Genomic DNA, 22749 nt, shown 5'->3' on the forward strand with positions numbered 1-22749 from the left:
GGACACAGATAACGGCATCGTGGCAAAGGCAGCTAGTACTACTTTTTCAGATTATTCTACATCTGCTGCTATTGGAGGGCGCAGCCAGCCAGAAGCAGATGGGCTCCCCCTATTAAGTCAGGTTCTGCTCAAGGTTTCTTCCTGGAATATGGGAGTTTTTCCTTGCCACAGTTGCCATATGGCGTGCTTGTGGGGGGTAAGAGGGTTAAGGCTGCCAGTCTTATGACAAGTCATTTTCTATATTTTTGATATGTTGCTGAGTTGATCATAAACGGCCCCTAGCAATGAAGAAAAGTGATTGATAATGACTGACCGACTATTATTGTGTTACATGCTTCAAATGTAAAGCACTTTGAGCTGCATTCTGTGTATGAAAGGTGCTATACAAATAAAACGTATTATTATTATTATTATTATTATTATAGTACAATCTCCGTGGAAACTATAGAATTTTCGTGACGGAAAATCCCTTTCAATGCAGTAAATCGCTTAACGTTTCTCCTTAACTAAGGAAACATTTTAAGGTATTCTGTGCAACACCCTTAAGTAAATCCCTTACCTAAGGAGAAATTAAGCCTTAAGGGTCATACTTAAGGGAAAAAACTTAAGGTGCTTTGTGCAACCGGCCACAGACCCTTTGTTATGACACTTGCTCTGGTGCGTCCTACTTCTATCAATGGTCCTTGTGATGCTTCTAAAACTTGATTGGAGTCCACCTGTGCCTAATGAATTCACTGGACATTATTAGGAGAGGCACACATCTCTTTATAAGGTCTCACAGTTGATGGTGTATGTCAGAGTGAAAACCAAGCCACAAGGTCGAGAGAATTGTCCGTAGGCCTGCGAGACAGGGTTGTGTGAAGACACAGATCTGGGGAAGGATGCAAGAACACTTCTGCAGCATTGAAAGTGCAAGAGCACAGTAGCCTCCATCATTCTCAAATGGAGAAGTTTGGAACAACCAACTGTCTTCCTAGATCTGTCCGCTCAGCCAAACTGAGTAATCCGGGACGAAGGGCCTTAGTCAGACAGGTAACCAAGGACCCAATGGTCACTATGAATGAGATCCAGAGTTCATTTGAGAAGATAAGAGAAGTGTAAAGAACGACAACCATCAGTGCAGCACTCCACCAATCAGGCCTTTATGGTAGAGTGGCCAAATGGAAGCCATTTTTTGCCGGGAGTTTGCCAAAAAGCACCTGAACAACTTTCAGACCATGAGAAGTAAAATCATCTGGTCTGATGAAACAAAGACTGAACTATTTGGCCACAATTCCCAACGGCGTATGTGGAAGAAACCAGGCACTGAGTAGCCTAGCCCTCACGCTAGCTCCGGCTCTGCCTCCGCTTATGGCTCAATTTCTCTGGGATGGAGTGCACAATGCCGGCATGTCCCATTGTCCTAGTCCAAGCAGTTGTTCCCTTGAATAAACAAGGTTTTTACTGCGGTGATCCAGTTTAATCGTAGCTGTATCCATAGGATAGAAGATATATATGCAAGGCGTAAAAAAGCTAAAAAAGAAAGAAGTAAAAAAAAAAAACAGACATGTAACAGACAAGCTACAGAAAAGGCTGCCAATATCGAGGGTGACCGTAAGCGGAAGGGGCACCGTAAGCGGACATTGAATGACCGCAGCCTCCTCAGGAAATAAAAGCTGACTCTGCCCTTTCGGATACAGCACTCGTGCAGTAGGTATATGATGGCATCCTCCACGGCCCACCTTCTCCTGGTATGCAAACTGGATCCAGTTGAGTGAGTGGCTGACCTGTGGTCTGAGGATGTGAAGTAGCAGTCGTTCCATCGTCTTCATCATGTTAGAGCGACTGGCCTGAAGTCATTTAGCTCACTGGGATGTGGCTTCTTAGGAACTATGATGAGACATGATGTCTTCCACAATGCTGGTACCTTTCCCAGTCGGTGGTTCAGGTTGAAGACATGCTGCAGAGGCTCCCCCCGTTCTACAGCACAGCCTTTGAGTAGACGGGGGTGACGTGCCGTGGGCTGGACCTATCCGGTCCGCAAAAAAAAAACGTACTTTACGAAGCAACCGCATAGGCTTTCTCTGTCTATGACATATGGTCTATGATCTTCAAACTATCAGCCTTCTTGATGAGTACTGTAGATTACTGGTCCACTGAGCCACGAATTTAGGCTAGATTATGCCCGGTGCTTATTTCTGTTAATTTGCAGCACAACTGAATGGTGTTATGGAACACATGGACTGAAAGAAAAAAAAACTAAGTGTTTCCCTGATCAATAAATAGTTCTTAATTCATAAAATGTAGAGGCATAACATTAGGTGGTAGTGGTAGGCTATGGGTGCTCATTCAATGTGTATGCGCGTCTGCGCAAGTGAAACTGACTTAACTGAACCACTCGTGGGTAGGCTAGAAGCAACGATATTTAAAACAATGAATGAAGTGGACTCCTGTAATGTTCATGAAAACAGCATAGTGATTGGATAGCCCTAATTCACTGCACTAAAATATGGAAATCGCGACTTGTAGGCCTAACAGTAGCATATCATACCAAATAGCCTACGGCAATGACAGATTTAAAATACATTTATTTCACTCCTCTCACTGAAGTGAGTGCATAATGTGGGCTATTGCTTTGAAATGAATTAGGGAGATGATCTACGTCTCCATTTACCAAACGCTATTGCTAACATTTCCACTGTTAACGTGAAATATGTCTGCATGCTGGGTAGTGTCAAGCAGCAATGAAGTGATAACCTTATGCAGGTAGCCAATGTTCACGTCACCTGAGTCAGAAGACGGGCCCTGCTTGCTCTATTAGGGTATTTCTGCCCCTTCCAAACTACATTACAGTAAAAGGGTGTATTTAACAGGCAGAATTTTAAAATGTTCCCGGTAATATGATCAGCACCACCTCTCACAAAATACTACCAACTTCCCTGCCACCGGTCCATCAGAAATATGTCAACTGTTGTCCGTGTAATGAAAAAGGTTGGGAACCCCTGGTCTAGGACACACTCGGTCTGGGCCGGCTGCTATCCTGGCGCGAAGTCTCCTCAGCTCTCCTCTGACCTGATACGCCGTGATGATGGGAGAGGCAGAGGGGTCTGTGGGGGGTACGCCGTCGATTTGATGCAGTCTGCAGAAACCTAACAGGGTTTCCCGCAGCACTTTGCAGTCAAGACGGCCGCCTTGGCAAAACATGCCTGCCGCTTTAACTACATCGTCAAAAAAAAAAAAACTAGTCCACCGTGTTACTCTGTCCTGATTTCTCCCTTTCATTCCAAACCGTGACCAACGCCAGTCTCCCTTCTCCACAGAACGCATTAAGAAAATAATAAGAAACCTGCCATGAATCGAAAAATAATCAGTTTTTAAAATCTTTACATAAGTGATATGCCTCCGAATCAGAGCTAGTGAGCGGAGCTGAGCAGCGCAAAATATCCCGCTCCTCGCTCTCAAGAATCAGTTAAATCGCGAACAGCCACAGCTCCGTTTAATTGTCAGGTGTGATGAAATGCGTTCATATTCCACTTTTTATGTCATAAACGTTGCAGGCCTAGGTTTTGTGGTAGGATTGTCCAATGGTCAAGTTGTTGCTTCAATTTGTGTTTTAATTTATGTGACGCACCGATGCTGGGTTCATCAGTTTTGCGCACGTTTAAAATATTTAGCCGACCGCGTAATTTGTCATTTTCGTTCTATAAGTTTCACTTTTCATGTCATGAATGTAATGTAACATGCCTATGATAAGGCTTTGCAGTTGTCCAATATGGTCAATCTATTGTCTCAATTGTGTTTCATGTGATGCGCAGAAGCTACATTCATGCACTGTTTTGCTCCAGTTGAAAATGTTTCTGCGTAATTTGTCAGCTGTGATAATGCGTTCAATAAATTCCTCTTTTATGTCAGAAATATAACATGCCCATGATTGATGCTTGTATGGTCAGGAGTATCTAATCTAGGCCTCTCTTATGTTCAATCAGATTCGCTTTGCCCACCCGTTTGAACATTTCTGGCTACGCTACTGTTAGAAAAGAAAGTGATAAGTCATAAGTGTACTATTCCTACAAACAACTAGATACTAACAATGTAGAGCAAGACTAACCATGTGGTGACACAGTTTCAGTGAGTAAAGATTCGTTTTGGAATCTAAGAGGACACATTTCACGGAAACATGAGAGTGTGCAACGGAGCAAAGAGAAACGTGAGCAATTTATCAAGTAGGCTAAAGTAAAACTTGGATGCTAAGCCTGTATTCTTTAGGCAATTAATCCCACTGACCCCTTTAGTTTTAGGCTTATGTGTATTAACGTTGTCAAGCGTGTTTGTTGTTGCACTATCTGTGTTGCACTATCTTTTAAAATAAATGTTCTGAGTGAAATATATTGCCGTTGCTCTTAGTTCTTTGGGATTTAAGTTTTCTGTTTAAGGTGACAATTCATCTTGTAGATTATTTCTCCCTCTTAAATTGGAGCGAGCATGGAGTGATTTCACTAGAGCAGGATGATTTTTAAGTGGAGCAGGGAACAAAATTGAGCAGAGTGACCTGACGCGAATTTGAGAGGAGGAGCGGCCGAGTAACAGCCACCGTCTCTCAGGGCAGTGTTGACTTGAGCGTCTTTTTAAGATGGTGAGTTTAAACGAAGGCAAGCCCTCTAATCGGACGGGCAAGACTGTGGCTACGAATATGCTTTCTAAATTATTTAGCTAACTCCATCCCCAACCACGAACTTAGGCTACTATGGCCAATATCTTTGAAATTTAACGGTCTTGGTTTTATTAGGAAGACATGGATTCTGGGTGGGTTTTGGGCAAGCCTCAGACTCGTGGTGTGAGCGGTATTAGAGCAGAACAGAGCGGTCGCTCCAGCCTCTAAATTTAAAAGCGCTCAGCGCTCAAATTCCATCCATATTACACAAAACTGTAAAATAATCTAAACTTCATTCACTCTCGGTGTATAGATCAGGACATACTTGCGGAACAGGCTGCAGGGCAACAGTCTGACAGCCTGCATGAAGATAGGTATTAATGGTCCAATAGTAAAACAGTATAAGTATATACTCTTGTATTCTCAGTGCAATTACCAAAGGGCCCTTGAAATGTTTTTTTAAAGCCAAGGAGGATGGCTTGTAGCGATGCTAGTTGTCAGCTCTGCCATAAGTAGTGACTGATCACATTTGCACATTTTGTTGTTTTGCACTTTCTTTTGCACTTGTTCTATAGTTTTTTGTAATAGTCTTTGTTAAAATTGCACAAATTACACAAATATTTTAAAATATTTGTATACTGTTGTATAGTTTGTTTGGTGTTATTACTTTGTTAACTGTTATTTTGAGAAGCTGGTTATTTATTTAATATGCAGTGTTTAATAAATTAATAAACTAGATGTACCGCATAGCGGTACAAAATATGACCGCCGCTCAGTCCTGTACATCCGTTCCGCGAAAATAAATCTCACTTCAATTTGTCTCCATATTTTACTCCATCCCCCACTCTTGAAACTTTTGTGTATGCTTGTTTGGCATGCCTGAGTGTGTGTGTGCGGCTGCACAGAAAGTAGCCTACTGGTGCTAAAAAGGTGAATAGATTGTAGAAAAGCCAAAAAAGATGTAGCATTGTTATAAAACCTTTAAAATCTCTAAACAATCACAAGTAGGGCAGTTCATCACAGTTCATCCATTGTAACTGGATTGATGAAAGGTCACTTACACCTGTACATTGTATTTGGGAAAAGCAAAAGGTATCAGCATAATGTTTATTTATTTATTTATTTATTTATTTATTTATTTATTTATTTATTTATAAACAAAAACATCTCTGTCAGTTCCATGCCGTTTTCAACAGCTATCAAAAACAAAGGTCATTTTTGTATGGATGGATTTTTTGTGAATATTTCTTCTTCTGCATAAGATTTTAGTCATCTTTAGTTTATGTAATACTTTATTGTCAATGCACAAATTAAGTAACAGTAGTCTGAAACGTTATTGTTAATGCACAAATTAAGTAACAGTAGTCTGAAACGAAATGCTGTTTTACATCTAACCAGTGGTGCAAATAACTGACATGTCCAAATGGGCCTTGATGAAATGCGTCGCTAGACTGTTCACATTTTAACGCGCCAAAGTTGAAGAGCTGTTGTCCGTTATAGTTCGTGCAAATATAGGCTGATTCATGTTCCCTTGCATTGTGTAACTGAGGTCCATGGCTAGTCTGGCTTTCACCAGACCAAGCTCAATCTTTTAAGAAATCAAAAAATAAATAGCGGGCAGATCAGGCTGGGTTTACCCAGCCTAGTCCATATAGGAATCCGATATTGTTTAATTTTCCGATTGAGATATTCACGCTCTGGCTATTCTAAATGCAAAAATGCATCAGGGAGTTATGACAAAACTGTAACTAACAAACTAGATCCTAATAGAAAGCTGTTAGCTTCCCTAAGCTACAAGTAGGCTTATAAGGTAGGCATATTTACAACATAAATTGTCAATAGGCTATGCTGGCGACACAAATAAAATCTCCTTTGGAAACCAATAGCTTACGCCTTACAGTATCAAGCGGACTTAAACTGCCATATCGTGGCGAAAAGTTGTAATAAAATTCACGCAGCTCCATGGGTCAAGGAAAGCGCAAATGAAGTTGCCACTTCTAAATGGGACCCCCTACACAGTAGCTTAAGGTGTGTTGCTAAAGCAGCCATAATGAAATGAAGGTGTCATTGTTTGGATACTTCACACACACGTGCTTTTTAATTTCACAGACTACAACTACCAAGCTAGAAATCAAACCACATCGATTTCCCTCTCACATTCTGCACGCACTTAAAACAAAATAAACAGGCGCTCAGTCTCACGCATGTATAGGCAAAACTGTATCAGACCGGTGTAACGTAAAGTTGGTAAATCTTCCATTGCACAGAATGATTTTTGTAGCACGTGCAACAAATGACAGTCAAAAGATACAATTACAGTGCTGCTATCAATTTGCTTTGTATAACTGCATTTATAGTTTTCTACAAATGCAATCAATCAAATTGGCCTCCATCACTCAACCAACACTAAAGGTAACATTAACTAGGTCCTTATTGATATTATAAGATTAACGTACCTGCAGTAAAAACCAAGCTTGTCCGATAAACATCCTCAGATTTATTTCGGCTTCAAGAAGAAATGGGAATTACATTTCATGTGAACATCGTCCTATCCTTATTAGACGTTCTCTGCGGTAAACTACAGACCTTGTAGGAAGCGTCCATTGTTTTTCCAACCCACTTTTAACTTCCAACAAAATTACGTCTCACTGCAACGATGCGCCATATAATGGAGGACAAACGACTACTTATCGCCAATACTGGAAATGCAGCCATGATGATGATGATGAATATTTATTTTGGCTTTCTTTTAATCCTACTGAATTTGTAATTATGTATCGGCCGTTCTAATACCGATAGTATGTGGGTGCCTGTGTGTGTGTGCATGTGTATATGTGTGCACCGCCATCTACAGGCGAATGAGTGTACAGTCACTAAATGTACACATAACCTAATTTTTTTAGACCCCCCCCCCCCCCCCCCCCCCCCCCATGGATGAATTTCTACGAAACTTGGCATACCCCCAGAGATACTGCTCCTCTTGCAGCCTGTGATGGTTTCCTGCCCTCCCAGACTAGACCTGCATCATGCTGTTCTCCTGCAGCTGCTCTTCCTTCTGTATTTCTCCTTTGCCTCTTTCAGCTTGACATTGAGTTCCCCCTTTACGCGCCATTGTTGCCAGACTGTTTTTTCTGCTCACAGACGCTAGGGTGAAGGGAGACGGCCACTATTTGCCCCAGAAAAACTCATATTCCAATGACTCCGAAGCTGTGAAGTAAATTAAGCTAAACAAACTGCATAGTTCCCCTTTGAAGAGTATAGAGAGCTACAATCTAAGCGTGTGGTTCATCAGCTAAATCTGGATGAAGATGATAGAAAGCAGAGAATGTAAGTTCATGTTTCAGCTTATTTGATAGTCTGATAATGTTTTAACCACTGTTTACGTAACTGGGCCCAGTTTCCCGATAACGACGGAGACACGGTCTTACGAGGGTTTTCTACGATTCATCTTAAGATCGTTCGTTTGGTTTTTCCGACTGTTTCCCGAACATGCTCGTAGCGTGAACGCGCGTGCACTCCTCTTAAAATGCTCTTAAGGGGAGCTGTCCACGTTAATAGTTCTGAAATATCCTCTGATTTGACGGTGATGTCAGGTGACTGCACGTCACAGCTATAGGCCTACCATTTAAACTTCGGATCTATTAATTCACATCAATACGAAAATAGAAACACTTTGACATCTGCACGTAAGCATCCCACGTATAGTTATATACCACACAGATACATAAATAATTGTAATTATTTTAAGATTAGATTGTTGCACCATGCAATAATTTTTCGCGGTGTCACTTAAGAACACGTTTGAAGATAAGAAAGAAGTCGAGTAAGAAAGAGAGGAAATGTGTAGGCTTAGATTTTTATGCAGTAGGCTACAGACTAAACCACATGTTGCGTTCTCTGCTTTTTACCTCATAGGCCTAATAAAATATTCACTTAGCAAAGATAATGTCAAACTATTCTGGCAACGTCTCGTTTCATAACTTGATTGCATTTTTGTCCGCTTTTCATCACATTATTATGACCATTAAATGTAGGCTATTTTTGCACGCTAAAATCTGATTCATCACAGGTAGGCTAAACACAATAAAGAGTGGAAACGTAAATTGGATTATGTATTCTAAGTTGTAATTCCTCTGTATGTCCTGTTGGTGACCTCAGTGAGAAGTACTGTTAAGACGCTCTTAGCCGGTAACGAGTACTCTGGAGCACTCGTAGATCTACGAGTGTTTTCACGACGCTCTTAAGCTACGATGGTTTCGGGAAACAGTCGGCAAATCTTAAGACGTTCGTAAGAGGGACTTTACGACGCTCTTAGGCTTATGATGCTTTCGGGGAACTGGGCCCTACACATTTCATAGCTAACATTAACGTTACAGCCTGGTAAACAAATTAATTTAAGTCTTAATTTAACTGTTATTGTTTGCCTAACAGGGCTTATGTACCTATATATGTTGTTAGATATAAGATGTTCAGTATAGTGGAACTTTATTCTGAATAAATGTTTTCTAAGCTAAGCAAAGGGCTGTACTAGGAAGCAAATGTTATCTTGTAACGCTAACAAAAAAAGCAGACTGGGGCTCACGTATTGAATATCCCACTTTATATCTAACATGTTTGTTTAGAATGCCTATCCTGAAAACGTCTTAAGATCTATTGATATTATAAACAATCAATCTTCAACAAAACAATATAACAAATCAATAGATTTTAGACAACATTAATTAATCATCCTCAAGACGGGAACAAATCATGCTCAACATGAATGAGCACTTTTGTTTGTCATTTGAGGGTCTCAAAACACCAGTTTCAGTATCTATTGACAAAGTTGCAGGAAAACGGCCTATACAGTGAGCACACTCAAGGAAGGACTCCTGTGCCTGAGACCAAGAAGTGGCTAATGTTCCTTTGGTATATGGCTAATCAAAACAGCTTCAGGGAGATGTCAGGCAAGTTTGATTTGTCACAGTCAGCAGCGCACAGAATCATCCGGCAAGTGCTGACCATCATGTCAGGCATTGGGAGCACTTTTATCTCCTGGCCAAATGCTTGTGAGAAAGCTGCTTCTGCTGCTGCCTTTCACTGCTTTCACCGCTCCTGTGGCCTTGATGGAGTTATCGGGGCGATTGATGGCTGCCACATCAGGGTCCAGAGGCCACTCATAAGAAGAGGGGATTACATGAACCACAAGGCATTTTACTCTGTACTTCTTCAGGGGATTGTGGATGGGAGGGGCAGCTTCACCAACATCTTTGCTGGACCACCAGGCAGGGTGCATGATGCCAGGATGCTGAGGGCCTCCACCTTCTACACACAATGACAGGAGAAGATGGGGGAGCACTGTCTACTTGGAGACAGTACCTATTGGCCAGGCCTTCCCATTCATCAGAACTCTGAAACGCGATAATGGGGCTCTCATGGTGGCAGACCATCAGCAGAATTTGAAGATCAGCCGGGGGAGGGTCATTGTAGAGCAGGCCTTTGGAAGAATGAAGTGCAAATGGAGGCGTCAAAGTGATCTATAGAACAGCCACATTGATTGCATTGACACATGCACGCATGCATGAAGACACACACAAATAAAGACAAACACACACAGTAAACATGCAGGCATACGCACAGACACACATAAACACAAACATGTACACGCAGGGGTTAAATTGGTTTCCCCCCTCAGTTCCCCCACCTCAGATAAATTAATTAATAAATATATTGCGTCATACCAACGATAGCGCGATGATATTGTTAAAATAAATGGTGAGTTAATTTTTCGTGTGTAGGCTACCGTCAAATTGCAGCCTGCCTCTTCTACAGGAACACGGTGTTCAACAAATCAAAATATAATATCACCCCCTGGCCACGCCTTCACTACCACCCGTTATCCCCCCTGCTGTCCCCTCCCAATGTAGGTTCTCATGGGTCTCCTGTCTGATTTGAGTGCACATGTGTCGGTCCACGCATGCAGATGAAGTTGCTGTGTTTACAGTTGCTTTTCTAGCCATAGCACATAGATGTTAGAGGGAAGTTAAAGTCGAATGTGGAAGGAAACTAGCAATTCTTGTCATTGAGTCAAGAGTCCAATAGTGAGTCATTTTTCCCCATTGCACCGAGACTGGATTTCAGGGTTCCCCCACCTACCAAATCCCACTTTAACCACTGTGTACACGCACACCTGCACAAACACACACACACACCAACAAACACACACACACACACACACCATTACCCCTACACACCCACTCACAAACGAACAGACGCACAGACACATAAAACACACACACATGCAGGCAAGCGGACACACACCATCCCCACACACACACAAGTGAAAACACACACAGAGAGGCACACATATACATAAAAGCAAGCGCACACACATGTTTTTACATACAAGATAGATGCAAGTGTGAGATATTTTTTCGGAGAGAATGTGCAGGATTGAGGGGAGGTCATATTTTGTACCACATTGCAATACATCTAGTTTAGTTTAGTAGGTCTACTGTTTTTTTATTTATTTTTTTAGCTAGGTGGTCCATGAGTTTTTTTGTTTTTTTTTAAGTGGTCCTTGGTCTGAAAAAGTTTGAGAAACACTGGTTTGACAAACGAATAAGCATTAAGACCTCAAGGGAATGTTCCGGGGATGTTCGTTAAAGGATAAAAAATGTATCCTTAATATTATATCTCATAATGGAGACATTGATAATGGGCTAAGCCCGAAACGTTTGTTTCCTAGTTTTTTGTCCTTAGACTCATTGTAAAAACCTCGGCTCTCAATACAAATTCTATTAGTATCAAGCCCTTGAGGTCTGACATCTGACTCATTAACCATCAGCACTGGTGCTCCCCAAGGCTGTGTTTTGAGTCCACTGCTGTACAACATCTACACACATGACTGCAAAGCCAACAGTAGTCATACCTCCATCATCAAGTTTGCAGATGACACAGTGATCTTGGGCCTGATTAGTAACAACAATGAACAGCTCTACTTGGATCAGGTTGATGAGGTGGCACAGTGGTGTCAATCTAACAGCTTGACACTGAATATCAATAAAACCAAGGAAATGGTAGTGGATTACAGAAGGAAGCAGCAGAACTACAGTTACACCCCACTAATGATCAGCGGGCAACCTGTAGAGAGAGTCACAAGTTTTAAATACCTTGGTGTCCACATTACTGAAGACTTAACATGGACTGTTAACACTCAATATGTTCTGAAGAAGTCCAGACAATGACTCTACTTTCTTCGTCAGCTAAGGAAATTCAAAGTTTCTACATCCATAATGAAGGCCTTCTACACTTCAGCGGTTGAGAGTGTTCTAACTGGTAGCATCATCACCTGGTATGGGAACTCCACAGTTAGAGATTGTAGTACTCTGCAGAGAGTAGTGCGCTCAGCTGAACGTACTATAAGAACTCAACTCCCTGCTCTACAAGATATCTATTCCAGAAGAGTACTCCTAAGAGCCCAAAAGATTCTGAAGGACTTTTCTCATCCTTACAATGGATTATTCCTACCGCTGAAATCAAGAAGACGCCTATGTAGTCACAAAGCCAGAACTGAGAGACTCAGGAGAAATTTTTATCCCCAGGCCATCCGAACTCTGAACTCACACTATACTGACTTTGCACACATTCACTCCTCAGCACTCTCAAACATTTCCCAACTCTGAATTTACACTATACTGAATTTGCACTCATTCACTCCTCAGCACTCATGATTTTTTCCTTGGTAAGGGAGTTTTTCCTTGCCCCTGTTGCTCTTGGGTGCTCCTTGTTGGTGCCCCCCCCCCCAATCCCAATCCTCCCCCACCTTTCTTATGCAGCCCTTGCCACTTAATCTACTAAACCCCTCTTCTACTGCACTTTTTACCCCCCCCCCCCCCCCCCCCATAAATGCACAAATAGGCTGACACCAGACATAATTTCACTGCATTTCTTACTTCCAGTAACTATATGCATGTGACAATAAACTTCCTTGTATCCTTGAGTGCGCCTCTGTTTTTTTCTACTGTAATCCTTAATATAACCGCCAGGGAACGTTCCCTGAAGGTTCGCTGATGGTTGCACAAAACAGTGACATTCTGGAAACGTTCGCTGAAGGCTACACAAAACAATACCTTTTGAGAACGTCCTCAGAATGTCTACTAAAGGTTTATTATGTGTGACCTTCGGCGAACCTTTAGGGAATGTTCCCCAAATGTCGTGTGTTTGCTGGGTATCTTCTGTCTATGCCTTATGGGATATTTCATTTAAATCAAAAACCTTTTCAGACTATCTTGTCAATCTCTATTTTCATATCAGCAAACAAAAAAGGGTGTCATAGCACACTCAATAATTCTGATACACAATTTTACTATCCTCAACATTACGCCTCCATCATTCATTTACACCTCAACTAGGAAGATTGACTGAGCAAGCTCTTTTAAAGCACTGCCCACATCACAGCACATCACCACATAGCCAGGTGGTTTTCAAAGTGGGGGCCGTGAGGAAGTGCCAGGGGGGCCACAGCAAGTTGGAAGGAAAAAGAAAAGAAAAAAAACTATAAAATAGGCTATAAAAATGTTGTCCCATATCTGAACATTATGTTTTCCATTATATTTTTTTCTGATTGGCTGGTATTCAACCTCTTGGAATTTGTTACATTTGTTGGGTATGAAAAATGAAATGCTAATTTACCAAACTCTGAGGACTTTCAAAATGATATAAATCCCTGTGAGCGTGTATTGTGACAAATTAATTTAATTTTTAGAAGAAAAGTAGGCCTAGCTAAAGGTAACCATTTTGTAAACAAAAAGGATACAGTGTAGACCATACATTCTGGTAAAGTTTAAAATGATGAATTTCCAAAACCATCTCTAGCAATAAAATGTAGAGAACTGTAGTAAACTGAATTTAGTTATTTAAGTGTGGAAGGGACTGCATATAGGTATATCCAGAGCCATATAAAGGTAGAGTTGCGACAACTCCATTGATGCTAATGTTCCATTTTTTTCAACAATGGCGGCTAATGGAAGCCTCAAATAGTTCCCGAAAGTTAACAATTTATAATAGCAGCAGTGCAGTTACAGACTGTTTGTAGCCAACATTTCAGACTCAGATTTACATTATTGGCTCATCCGAATAATAATATTAACAGTAACAATAGTAATAGTAGTAAAGTAATAGTATTAATAACCTTATTATAATAATAAACTATTTATGTATCGACTTTGACAGCTTTTCTGCTGCTCAGTTTTTATCAGTTCCTTATCAAATAAATTAAAAGAGGCTAAAGCCCAATAAATGTGCCACACATAATAACCTAATATAAGATAAACCTTGCCTATCCCATTTCAATTAGGCAGCACTAGGCAACACCACAAACGAGCTGTCATTAAGTTTTTGCGTTTGTAGCCATAGACATAATATACATAGACGCCGCATCGACCGCTGCTCCCTACTAGCGCTGACGAGATTTGGAGCCGCCATCTTGGACCGGTCATCCACTCCACTCAGTGTAATCTGTTTGGCCGGTGCAATGAGCTGTCAGCACACTTAATTAATCATATCTCACTGAATACCGAACAGATTTTCACGCGGTTTTTTTTGCTGCAAAGGTCATACATGTAGCTATGATACAGGCCACATTGTTCGAAAATACAAAATACAACCAATAGTACGGTAATGTTAAATCTTACTTGTGAAAAGTAAATCCCCCGAGTATGGTCCGCCGATTTGAGCAGGAACATGCTGCACAGTGCTGTCATCTTGTGTTTTCTGCTGCAACGCAATGAGGAGTATGACCGGTCCAAGATGGCGGCCGCATTTCTTGTTTCCAGCAGCCAATGCGGCGTCTATGTATATTATGTCTATGTTTGTAGCCTACAACTTTTATGACGTGATGTGTCTTGGGAATTTAGCTTTAGCTGCTACCATCATGTCAACATAGTTGTAACGTGCACAATGCTCATCTAGGCTATGGATTTAAGTGGTTTAATTTTAAAAAGGGCAGCAAAAGTGGGATAAAGTGCAACTGCTTCCCCAAAACAATTCCTCCATAACTGTGGATTTAATCGTTATGTGGATAACTTTCAGTGGACTAAACACATAAAAGGTAAGATTTTGTTATCACAAAGCTAGCTGGTTCGTTAAATATGGCGAAGCATATTTACAGCCAACTTTGTACTTGCAGCAGTGAAACTGAGTTTGTTGTTAACATTGTTGGTAACGTAAACGTTTCTTCAGTTAGGAGCAGGACTGTTTTTTTATTTTGCATTCATTTTCATTGGCAAAAGCTAGCCTAATATGCATGAGAGAACCTAGATTTGAGGGAGCTGCAGCTGTTAGCATCAGCACGGTCATATTAACACAGGAGGGCACACTAGCCCAGTGATGGCTAGCCCAGTGATGAAGGATCGTGTAAAATCCCCATTCCCAGAAAGTTTCAAACCAAGCTTGCGCTGATGATGCATGATCACTGATCAAATTGCTATTTTCTGACATGATGCACACCATTCCCAGGTGCTCACCTGTCTGAATCTCAAGCTCTTAATGCTGTTCACAGCACGGTGAATGACAAACGATGACAAAATGCTGTTCATGTTTATGAGTTCCTAGCCTGGTAATTTATCGAAGGACTTACATGTCACATTTTATATTTTATTATGATCACTCGCATTACCATGGGGTTACTAAATAGATAGGCCTAATGCTACGGTTAACTTAGAATGCCCGCCATTACACTGGAGATGTTAAAAAACGTTTAAACTTTTTTTTATTCTCCCGCGAAGATAGGCTAGGCTTGGCTAGGTAATTCGCTCATTAGCTCAAATCAGTGACTACCAGAGGAAACGCTGGGTAGAAAACTCAAACAACTAATGTTAGACTAGCTGTGTTACAGTTTCTCGTTGCAAAATCAAAATTCACAGGAGCTCCATGCGCTTTTGTAGGCTACACGCAGTCTCAAAAACACTGTTTACAGCTTTTTGAGTCACTGTACGAGGTCATTTATTTTATATAGCGATAATTTAGATACACTTATGAGGTGGGTGCAATTGCGTTTTCTAAAGAATCTCCCGTCTTGATTTTGTACAGAAATTAATATTAAGTGACACGTAAAAGGGCGGGAAAAGGCCACCTTATATAGCAGGCTAAGGTCTGGAATTTAATTTAATATTGTTGTAATGGTAGGATAACTACATAGTTTACACAATAATTACACTGTGTTATATTGTATATCAATGCATTTATTGACTGTCAATTACCCCAAATCGTGGCTCTGTCTATCATTATCAACAGTAGCCTATTTAATGCATTCTAATCCATTGTCAATCACTTCCGGGAACTAGTTGAGGTTTACACAAACCACGTGACCAACGGCATTTTGAACACCCATTGTCGCAACTCTACGTTTATATGGCTCTGGGTATATCACCATAGTGTAGGATTGACATTACAGTTAACAATGGTCAGATTAAAAAAGAACCAAGACAAGGAAAGCTTTTATTTCTCTGGCGATATACAGTATTGTCAGTAGATGGCGAAGAGTCTATCAACAGCACACCACACCACAGAAGCATACCACAGAAGAAAAGTTGATTGCAACTTCCTGGGGGCGTGTTCATTTCACACGTGATCGATATAATCCATTGTATACGGTTGCGTATTTGTCTTGAGGTCTTGTCCTGTTGAATGCGTGTCTGAGGTATGGGTAAAATGAGGCTTTTAATAACTTCTAGACCATGCAATGTTGCTGTAGTTGTTTACTGTTGCTTTTGAATTCTTGTTATATGACCTTGTTTGAGGGGCTGGTGAAGTATTGAAGTGAGGTTTTGGATAGCATTACATTCAAACTGGTGAAAATTATTTGATGGCTAACGTTATCTGAGTATCGCCATCCTAGCTAAGTTAGAATGGTAACCGCTAACGGTAACGTTAACTGTTAGCTGCTAGTGAAATTAGACCAAAGCGAACGTTAACTGACGGGCTGAACACCAAATTGTTTTGCTAAACTTGTTAGTTAGGCGTAACTTGTTGATTCGACCAGTGTCCACTATTGATTAGCTCTTATTGTGAAGTTAAATGTTAAAACAATAGATTGTGTAATGTTAAAGTTAGCAGACGAGCGTAACGTGCTAACAGCAGGTGTAACGTTAATAAATGGCAAACGATGGCATACAAGATCGCTTTGTTGTCTGACGCTAACATATGTTCTCTGTTATGGGCTAATTAAACTAACTTTAGCTCCCTATGGCTATAACATGAATTGTTAGTTTTAGTGATGAGGTCTTGCAGCGAGTGTTGAATATTAGCTAAGGTCAGCTAACTTAATGTTAGCCAATATCCTCTACCACCTGTGTGTCAAATAAGTTAATGCTGGACAAAGACGCCATTTTGAACTCACAATTTCCCTCCCAATATGTACAGGTTAACCACATTTCACATTAACGTTTGGTCTGTTGTCAGTCTGTTGTGGAACCACTGTATTTGATCGAAAATTAATGTTTAGCTTAGGCCTGTCTCGTGGATAAATGCAACCTAGCTAGGCACTACCATGCACGCGCTAGCTAGCTATCCTCTTAGCTTCAAACACAGAACCGATTCTGCAGCATCCATCCGCCATTTTGTGAAGCATGCTCAGAAGTATTGTTTTCTTGTAATGTGTCGTTGTTGTGGCTAATCATGGCATGCAAAGTGTTTGTTGACGTGGCATTTTATCTTTTAAACAAGTTATTTAAATGCTAAGTTTCGACTTGGTCAGCTTGGCTTAAAATTAGCTTTTCAGCAGGAGCGCTAATGCTAGCAAATGTTAGCCGCTTAAAATTGTCTTGTAGTAAGTTTTAGGACATTGTGATGTCAGCTATCCTTGGCTCCTTTACACAAAACAAGGGGCAACACGGTGCGCAATAGCTTTAACATAGGCTGTAGGTAGGAGAGCACGGTTTGCATGATTCAAAGGAAAGGGATTTTTGACGCATTTGTCCATCTTCATTAAGAAAAGGACTCTTTCCCTCCTTTTAGATTAAACGCACAATATGGCGGAGGCAGACCGACCAGGGAAACTCTTTATTGGTGGGCTAAATACTGAGACCACCGAGAAGGCTCTTGAACAGTACTTCAGCAAATATGGCAGGATAATGGAAGGTAATCGGATGCCACGTTACCTACATGTAATTTTAAAATTAACTGTAGGTCGCTTGCCTAAATCGTACTTAGAAGTCGTTGGGTTGTTACACCTCAACTTGGTGAATTCTGACTTCATCTTTGGGCACTGCCACACTCCCTGTGCAGTGGTTCGATGTTGAACTGTAAGCAATGATGAAAATGATGGTTTGAATACAGAAATGAGAATACCTGTAACTACCTCTAAGAAGTTCTGAGCTTACACAACGGATTCTTTTTTTCTGAGATGGTATTGGAATTGCAGTAACCCTAACCCTGCCTTATTTGTCTTTTATAGTTCTCTTAATGAAAGATCGTGAAACAAACAAGTCCAGAGGTTTTGCATTTGTGACTTACGAAAATCCAGGAGATGCCAAGGATGCTGCCCGGGAAATGAATGGAAAGGTATGGTACACTTGGCTTTCAAAGCTTAGACATTAATGTCTTGAGTTGGAGGCATTGTATTAACAACCGTTTCTGTCATTCAGACCCTGGATGGTAAGTCCATCAAAGTAGAACAAGCAACAAAGCCACAGTTTGAATCTGCTGGACGCCGTGGTCCACCATCTTTGCATCCACGAAGCCGTGGTCTACCAAGAGGCCCTCGCGGTTCTAGAGGAGCACCAAGCGGAATGAGGGGTCCACCCAGCAGAGGTAGCACATCTTACATTTTGCTTATGTAGATATAAAAAAAAAAAAAATGATGCTGTGATGACATCCATTATGAATTGATCTTTAAAGAATTGATTATCTTCTCTAAGAAGTCCTGAGCTCATGTAGATATGATGGTTTGTGAACCATGTGAACGATTGCCATGATAACGTAGGAATGTAGAACCCTTTTTCAAAGGTGCGTCATCCAGAGGCCCACCTCCGTTGAAAAGAGGACCTCCAATGCGCAGTGAAGGGCCACCACCTAAGAGACAGGCCCCGTCTGGACCCATCGGCAGGCGTAAGTTGATTGCTCTAGTTTGGTTCTCGTTCTTCTTTTTCCTTAGTACTACAAATGCTAATTTCAGTTGCTTTTGCTTTGTAGCTCCCATGTCCCGTGACCGAGACCCTTATGGACCACCCCCACCCCGTCGGGATTCTATGATGTCACGGCGGGACGACTACCCCTCGCCACGGGATGACCATTATTCTTCAAAAGACAGGTTTGTGTTGAGCTACACATCCATAGCCTAGTAGTTTGGTTAAGAATATCTATCACCGAAATGATTTGTGTAGATGTTGCACTGAATGTATTAGTCATCATACTGACTGGCAGGATAATGGCTGCTCTGATGCCACATACCTACATTCATTTTTTGAATAAATTGTAGGTTGCTTTGCCTAAATAGAACATAAGTTGTTACACCTCAACTTGGTGAATTCTGACTTAATCCTTGGGTACGGTCATACTCCCTATCCAGTGGTTCGATGTTGAACTGTAAGCAATGATGACACTGATGGTTTGAATGCAGATATGAGAATACCTGTACTACCTCTAAGAAGTCCTGAGCTTACATAGCAAATGTGTTTTTTTTTTTTTGTTTTTTTTTTTTGAGTGACTTGCAGTAACCATAACCCTGCCCAATTTGTCTTAATATAGTTTTGTTAATGAAGGATTAAACCGTCCAGAGGTTTTGCCTTTTTGACTAACTGAAATCCAGGAAGCGCTAAGAATGTGATCTATCAGACACATTATAACCCACAAACTATATACTAAAAGTGCTGGACAGATACTTGCATTTCAAACCATGTACTTGACTAACTTGAATCGTTTGGTGTGGCTTGATGTACAAGATATGGTTGAACCATGGCCTTACTTTGTTTTTCTAGTTACTCCAGTCGGGACTACATGAGCTCAAGGGACAGCAGAGACTATGCTCCCCCTCCCCGTGACTATGCTCCACCACCTCGTGATTATCGCGACTATCCCCATTCCAGCTCCAGAGATGAATATGGGTCCATGTCTAGAGGCTACAGGTACATGATGCAGCATTTATTGTAGAAGTGACTGGTTTCTCTAAGACTACTATCTAACCTCAGTTCTTGCTCACCAGCGATCGTGATGGTTATGGCGGCGGACGAGAGCCCAGGAGTTATGTTGATCGACCAAGTACAGGTTCCTACAGAGACCCCTATGATGGTTACGGTAAGATCTCTTTTGTTTAAATGAAACCGATGCTATAGTGCTCCACCCAAGCTGCTCAAGTGTGCTCCTTGGACCGAGTGATCACACTCAGAAAAATTCAGCGACACCGTCAAAACGCTTTCAGTCAACTGGACCAATGTCTGTCAAACACCTCCGACAAATGTCTCCCTCCCCCCCACCCTCAGTCCATTCAGAATTCACAACCAAGACCTCTCAAACTTGAAGTGGCCATTCTCTATCAACTGGAGTTCTATTCTAAAGGGAATTGCAAGGAACAGGGGCATGCTATTTGCAGTTAACATCCTCCAGTCAAACTGAGCTTAGAAATTAATTCTCGTCAAAGATTCTGAGCAAGCACATTTTTGTCTGCAGTTGGAGATGCTAATATGATAAATCAACACATTTAGAAAACTATCTGGCCTCATTCTAGGGAAATGGGCACATGTCAGTAAATTAACAAGGGAAAAAAGTTTAACGAGTGAAACTTGACAATTACCTGACCCATTAACCCTGCAGGTAACTCACGCAGCGCCCCACCCTCAAGGGGCCCCCCACCATCCTACGGTGGGAGTGGCGGAAGCAGTCGCTATGACGACTATGGCAGCAGCTCCCGGGACGGATATGGCAGTCGCGACAGTTATCCCAGCAGTCGGAGCGACCCATACTCCGCTAGCCGCAGTGAGCGAATGGGCAGGCAGGAGCGGGGGCCAGCTCCCCCCCTCGAGAGAGGCTATCCTCCTCGGGAGTACAGCAGTTCCAGCCGCGGGGCACCTCGAGGTGGTGGCCGCGGAGGCAGCCGGTCCGATAGAGGGATTGCTCGAAGCCGATACTGAGAAGGGACTACTTGGAAATGACAAAGTGAAAGGGCTCAAGCCCTCAAGCTCAAAATTACTCAAAACGTGTAAAGGACGTGTGTCATTCAAGAGGATTTTTTTTCTTTTTCCCTTTTTAAAGACTGCATTCTATGGACACCCACGCTTCAGGTCTGCGCAATCCTCAAAATGTCAGTTTATTTTGACTATGTGTTTAAGTGATACATCTTTATCGTTCTTCTTGCCCATTTCCCATTTAATGGTACTGTTGCCAATTTAATTGACTTGCGTGTTAGTTTTTGTATTATAGTGCTGTTAACCTTGTAATGCCCTGGAATGTGGCTTTCAACTATCAATAAAGTTTTTAAACTAAGATCCTGAGCAACACTGATATTCCAAAGCAATCAGAAAACGAATAACACATGTACAGCTGTTCTCAGTCTTCCATTGGTGACCCAAAGGCACAGATCCTAAATGAAGTGGAAAAATGTCCTACAGTGAATTGTTCACATTGCTTTTTGAGAAGGCAAATGTTTTTTTCCCCCAAACAAATCAGTGTAGTTTTCCTCAGTGTTTAAGGATCCTCCACCAAAAAGTCAAAACTTTGATGGCTTGCAACGACTTACCCAAAGACAACAGCCAAAATGCAAGAACCTTTCCGCACCACAGATAAAGTCTCAACGGGATGGTAAGCAAAGCAAACCTTCTTGTTTCTCGTTAATGGAATTAGCTGAGGAAAGTAAACATGAGGTACAACCCAAAGGTTGGTATGAGTGGCGTCAATTGTTACCCCCTTTTGCTCTGCAGGGGCAGTCTGGCGTGCCTTCCATTCTCCATTCTGAAATTATACTGTTAAGAGATCAACCTCAGGAAATTGATAGTTTCAGCAAAAACTCCTTCCTTGCAACAAGTTGACTATCACTAAGGAGAACTGGAATTCTTCTGGCTCTGCGCGATCCGTTCAGTAAATGTTCCCCACGCATTTGCACTGCCGCTTGAGAATGTAAGAAAAGTCATGGATCCATAATCTGTTGTAGCATAAGAACATTTTCAGAAATTTTGAAAAGGTACATTTTGAAGATCTGGCCCACATTTTGAATGGACCTATTGCATAATAGTACTCAAATACTCAGTAATGCCCATATCCCGAAGGATCTAATCATTTGACACGATAAGACTACATTTATTCCAACCAGCCCACAGCAAGCATGCCCTGACACTTGGAAGTTCTGTGGAAAGAAGCCACCAACCAGGAAAACGGGAAAAATAACGGAGCAAAGTTCAAACAAATTCTACCTTCATTTCTTGGGCTACATATTGATGAATGTATGTATGGACATTGATTGTTATGTAAATCTCTTGCAGGATGACTGAGCAATGATCTCTGAATCATTGGCTCATCTCAGTGTCCTGTTGGCAAATGTTTGTTGCGCAGGAGATCTTGATGCACAGGAGATGTTCACAGGTAGGCTGAACTTGTGCAACTTGCCTGCCATATTTGTTTGCCAATACAACTAATGCATTACAATTAACTAATATGTGCATACAATGTCTGTTTATTTCCTCAGATCCCAGGGCCGGGCTTGGAAGAGTAGTATGCGTTTTTTTGCCTTGGGTGTTGCTGTGTGGCAAGGATGGCGATCATCTTCATGGACACATTGATGTGTTCATATTAAAATAAAGATTTCAAATCAACTAATGTTTTGACCGCTGTCTGTCGTCATTATAAATTTAGCAAACTCACATCGTTGCCATTAACAAGAGTTTTCTTGTGGTGTTAAATTTCTGAGTTCCATTTAAGTGATTTAGACTGCTGTCATTAATGCACAATCTTGTAAATCTTGTAAATTAGGCAGCAAACTATTTTCAGGGGTTCTTATCTTTACCCAGGCCTAATCCTTTTGAGGTACATTTCGGCTATGGAGATGATGCAGGTGTGAGGGATGCGAGAGAAGTATGCCGTTAGTGAGGTCGGTGTGTCTGAAACACTTGTTGCATCATTGGACAACAGGAGGCGGCTGGGATGCTCGCGTG

The 22749-nt window shown here is 41.5% G+C and overlaps 1 protein-coding gene and 3 non-coding genes across 8 annotated transcripts; all 4 read left to right on the forward strand.

Moving 5' to 3' along the window:
• The first annotated feature begins 16156 nt into the window (after window positions 1-16156).
• Window positions 16157-22414, forward strand: rbmx (RNA binding motif protein X-linked). Of its 5 annotated transcripts, none has more exons than XM_042074716.1 (10): window positions 16159-16310; window positions 17627-17749; window positions 18066-18172; window positions 18256-18421; window positions 18602-18718; window positions 18803-18920; window positions 19588-19734; window positions 19812-19903; window positions 21287-21403; window positions 21523-22074. In XM_042074716.1, exons 2-10 carry the CDS (start codon window positions 17641-17643, stop codon window positions 21555-21557), a joined length of 1008 nt encoding a protein of 335 aa, XP_041930650.1. In that variant the 5' UTR covers window positions 16159-16310; window positions 17627-17640; the 3' UTR covers window positions 21558-22074. The 5 variants fall into 5 exon arrangements, 4 of the variants coding, with proteins under 4 accessions (XP_041930649.1, XP_041930647.1, XP_041930650.1 ...); XR_006025797.1 differs by lacking the exons at window positions 21287-21403; window positions 21523-22074 and adding exons at window positions 22081-22180; window positions 22284-22414 and having other exon boundaries at window positions 16160-16310; XM_042074713.1 differs by having other exon boundaries at window positions 16158-16310; window positions 21287-22074.
• Window positions 17918-17989, forward strand: LOC121695098. The gene has a single exon (XR_006026016.1). It is a non-coding gene; the product is annotated as a small nucleolar RNA SNORD61 (small nucleolar RNA).
• On the forward strand, window positions 18473-18541 carry LOC121695100. The gene has a single exon (XR_006026018.1). It is a non-coding gene; the product is annotated as a small nucleolar RNA SNORD61 (small nucleolar RNA).
• On the forward strand, window positions 19200-19270 carry LOC121695099. The gene has a single exon (XR_006026017.1). It is a non-coding gene; the product is annotated as a small nucleolar RNA SNORD61 (small nucleolar RNA).
• Window positions 22415-22749: the final 335 nt, after the last annotated feature.

The sequence above is a fragment of the Alosa sapidissima genome, chromosome 20 (assembly GCF_018492685.1).
Source record: "Alosa sapidissima isolate fAloSap1 chromosome 20, fAloSap1.pri, whole genome shotgun sequence".
Lineage (NCBI taxonomy): Eukaryota > Metazoa > Chordata > Actinopteri > Clupeiformes > Clupeidae > Alosa > Alosa sapidissima.